The sequence below is a fragment of the Etheostoma spectabile genome, chromosome 14 (assembly GCF_008692095.1).
Source record: "Etheostoma spectabile isolate EspeVRDwgs_2016 chromosome 14, UIUC_Espe_1.0, whole genome shotgun sequence".
Taxonomy (NCBI): domain Eukaryota; kingdom Metazoa; phylum Chordata; class Actinopteri; order Perciformes; family Percidae; genus Etheostoma; species Etheostoma spectabile.
This window is the reverse complement of record NC_045746.1, coordinates 5591193-5594481: the sequence shown is the minus strand read 5'-3', so window position 1 is coordinate 5594481 and position 3289 is coordinate 5591193. Positions and strand designations below refer to the sequence as shown.

The 3289-nt window shown below is 43.0% G+C and overlaps 1 protein-coding gene across 1 annotated transcript in view; it reads left to right on the top strand.

Moving 5' to 3' along the window:
• Window positions 1-3289, top strand: part of jazf1a (JAZF zinc finger 1a) — a 15818-nt gene that overhangs the window by 6857 nt on the left and 5672 nt on the right. The window contains exons 2-3 of the mRNA XM_032536166.1: window positions 1929-2001; window positions 2914-3110. Coding sequence (XP_032392057.1) covers window positions 1929-2001; window positions 2914-3110 — 270 coding nt within the window. The remainder of the gene's footprint in view (window positions 1-1928; window positions 2002-2913; window positions 3111-3289) is intronic.

Here is a 3289-nt window from a genome sequence, read left to right as displayed (position 1 = left end):
GCAGTGTATTAGCTTCCTGTCCTGCTAGGTGAGCGGAAGTCATAAAGCCAGTGAACATTTACTGCAGCTTTCTCTCTGCACCTGGCTAACTCCATTTCCACTAACACCCTGCCCCCTTCTCTACACACACATGTACACACTTACCTCATCTTGATGCAAAAACTCGAACTCCTTGTACATCCCAAGTAGGGACTCTGGCATTTCTTTTTCTGGTTCTTGTTCTTCTATACCTGGCTGTCAAACATTTGCCTAAATGGCATTTAGTTTGCTGCCACTGTTACAGTGTTTTTTTTCTGAGCATATCCTACCATATATAAGTTGGCCTCCTGGTTCATTATTGCAGACGGATGATTAGTTGATTAATCGTGTACTCTCTGTGAAGAGCCCTACATGCCCTAGCCTTTTGAGCCCTATTACACATTCCCTTAATACATTTTTCTTGATTGATACATTCATTTTTTTTACCGCTTTTCTAGACGCTCAAAGACGCATTACAGTTTTGGTTACATAGATAAAACTTGTCCTTAAATATCCCCAGAGTACCTCAGTAGTGATCTATATTATATCATCATCACTTTATATCAAATATAATGACAGAGAAAAAAATATTTGGCTAGTTATAAAAATAGTCACACTCAGTGATTTTAAAGAAGCCAGACTTCAGGGTGCTGCTAGCTCTCAATTTCATGTTTTGTGACTCAGCCTTAGATGGTGTAGCACGTTATGTGTGTGTGCGTGTGCAGAGAGCTCTGGTCTCTACATCTGAGCAGCAGGTAGGATTATTAAGGCTCAGCTATAAAATACTTTCAAAGACCACCTCTGTGGACCACCTCAGATATGTGTGTGTGTGTGTGTGTGTGTGTGTGTGTGTGTGTGTGCGTGCGTGCGTGTGCGCTTGATGAAAAAAAAATCAATCAAAAAAGTGTGTTTTTAATGATGCATGCTCCTGCTATCCTTTTTCATCACCTAGCATATTCAATGTGTTTACCTATACTCAAATGTATAAGACTCTGGTTTCTAGGTTGTTTTTGTGTTTGCTGGTCTCCTTGGTGTTCTCCCTCACTGTGGGAAGTCTGCATTCTTTTTTAATTATGAGGTGTGGAAGCCTGAAAACTAAAAGGCTAAGATGGGCAACACGCAAACACACACCCAGGATTAGTTGGAGGAAGTGTCCAGGAGTATGTAGTTAATTGTTGCACAGAGATGATCCAGTTCTTAGATCTGAATTACAATACATCTGCTAGCCATTACATATAAAGCTGCAATTATGCCCCCCCCCACACACACACACACACACGCACACACGCCATGGCTTAAACTAGTTTTTAGTTTAGCGTGGAACCCTCTGAATGTTCCCCCGTTGAACACTTGATGGCACTGGTACTTCACAGAAGCACCCACCCGCAGTGTTTTCATACACACTTGCTCCTGTTTTCCAGGGGGTGGGAGGTGGGGCTTTGAAGTTAACACTGCTTCCCTCAGGCAATGCAAGTTGCCTACTGTAGTGTTACTGACTTTGCAACTCAACTGGAAAAGGCGTGTGTGTGTTTTGAGTAATACACTGTGTACATTCATCACAGCCTCCAAGCCACTTTTTTCACTCTCGGACAAATTTGCCACATTCAGACGATTCAGACGATTAATCAGCCTTTGGTCACTTTGGGAAAGGCATTCGTAGTAAATTAGAGACGGCTTGGCGTTGGCATAATAATGTACCACTTATGAAAGTATCTGAAATGTATCTGCATGGTCTAGCATATTATGGACTAATACAGAGAACGCAGTGTGTGAGAAACAGCCAGTAATCTATTAGCCAGTCTGGCAGGAAGAATAGATGTATGAGTCAGCTACATACTAAGAGTATTCACGCAACATTTTCCCTCCACAGAGAGCAGTGATTAATCTAAATGTCTCCTTCTCTCTTCTAGACACAGATCCACGGGTCCTGGAGAAACAGGAGCAACAGCAGCCCACTTATCTGGCCCTAAGCTACATCAACAGGTACACACATACACACACACTCTGCCAGAGGTGTCCTTCTGAGTGTAGCATTGCTCCACCAGTAAAAGTGTGTGTGTGTGTGAGTGTGCATACATGTGGCTTGCGGAGAGCAGCTCAAATGAATGTCTTCCCATAGTCACAGCAGTGACTCATCCACAGACCAGCACAGAAAACCACACAAGACAATCACTCCTGATTCCCTGCACTGCAAACGGCACAGCCAAAGGCGGCCTTTCAGGAATTTTGCATGTGTGTGTTTTTGTGTGGTAAACCGATGTGTCACGTCTCACTTAATGGCTCATTAAATCACCCCAAGACGCAACTTTGAGAAAGATAACGGTAAAACAGAAAGAGTTAGGTTTGTTTATTGTGGTAATTGTTCAAGTGTCGAGGTTGTAAATGTCACTCGGGTTTACTGTACAATGTCGCGATGACTGTATAGTTAAATGAGCTGCTCATTCAGCAGCTCAATTATGTCTTGTCAAACCTCAGACTTCGCTCTCATAGCACCAGTGCACAGATCAGCCATAATTAGATGAAACCTTAAATGCTCTTATCATAGCAACAAATAACACGATAGAACGTTAAAAAAGGATAAACAAAAGTAAAATATAAATCAAACTACAGTACATCAAGTTAAGTATAATTTGTGTTAATCACAACTGAACTGGGGTCATATATCTGTAGTTTTTACCATTGTTCTTTTGAGTAATGATACCATTGGCTAGCTGGCATGTCGGTCTGTTCCAAGATCTCAGGAATTACTTTGGTCAGTACAGTGCCTCCATTTTTAAGGTGCTCAAGTTGACATCCCCGAAGATCAGATGGGAGGTTTGTTGGTAAAAATTATATTCAGGGTCTGTGCCTTGTCATGGGAGATATTGATGAAGAGGGCCCCCCGTTCCATCACAGGTTCATGACGGATGCGGCTCGCCGGGAGCAGGAGACCATGAAGAAGAAGGTTACGCCCAAACTGTCCCTGTCCATCACTGGTGGAGTGTCCAGGAACAGCACAGCCACGCCTCCTCGCCAGACCAGCGGTAACCTGACGCCTCCCGTCACGCCCCCCATAACCCCCTCCTCCTCCTTCCGCAGCAGCACCCCAACAGGTATGACAGGTGTGTGTCGAAATGTGTGTTTGAGACAGAGAAAGATGGATTGCTTGTACATGTTGAATGATTGAGGTGACAAACCTGACCAATGCAAATTAACACTAACATTGCATTTTTTTTAAATTGTAAAAAGCTTACATTTTGAAAGGTCCAATGGCATGAACATTTGACTTTAT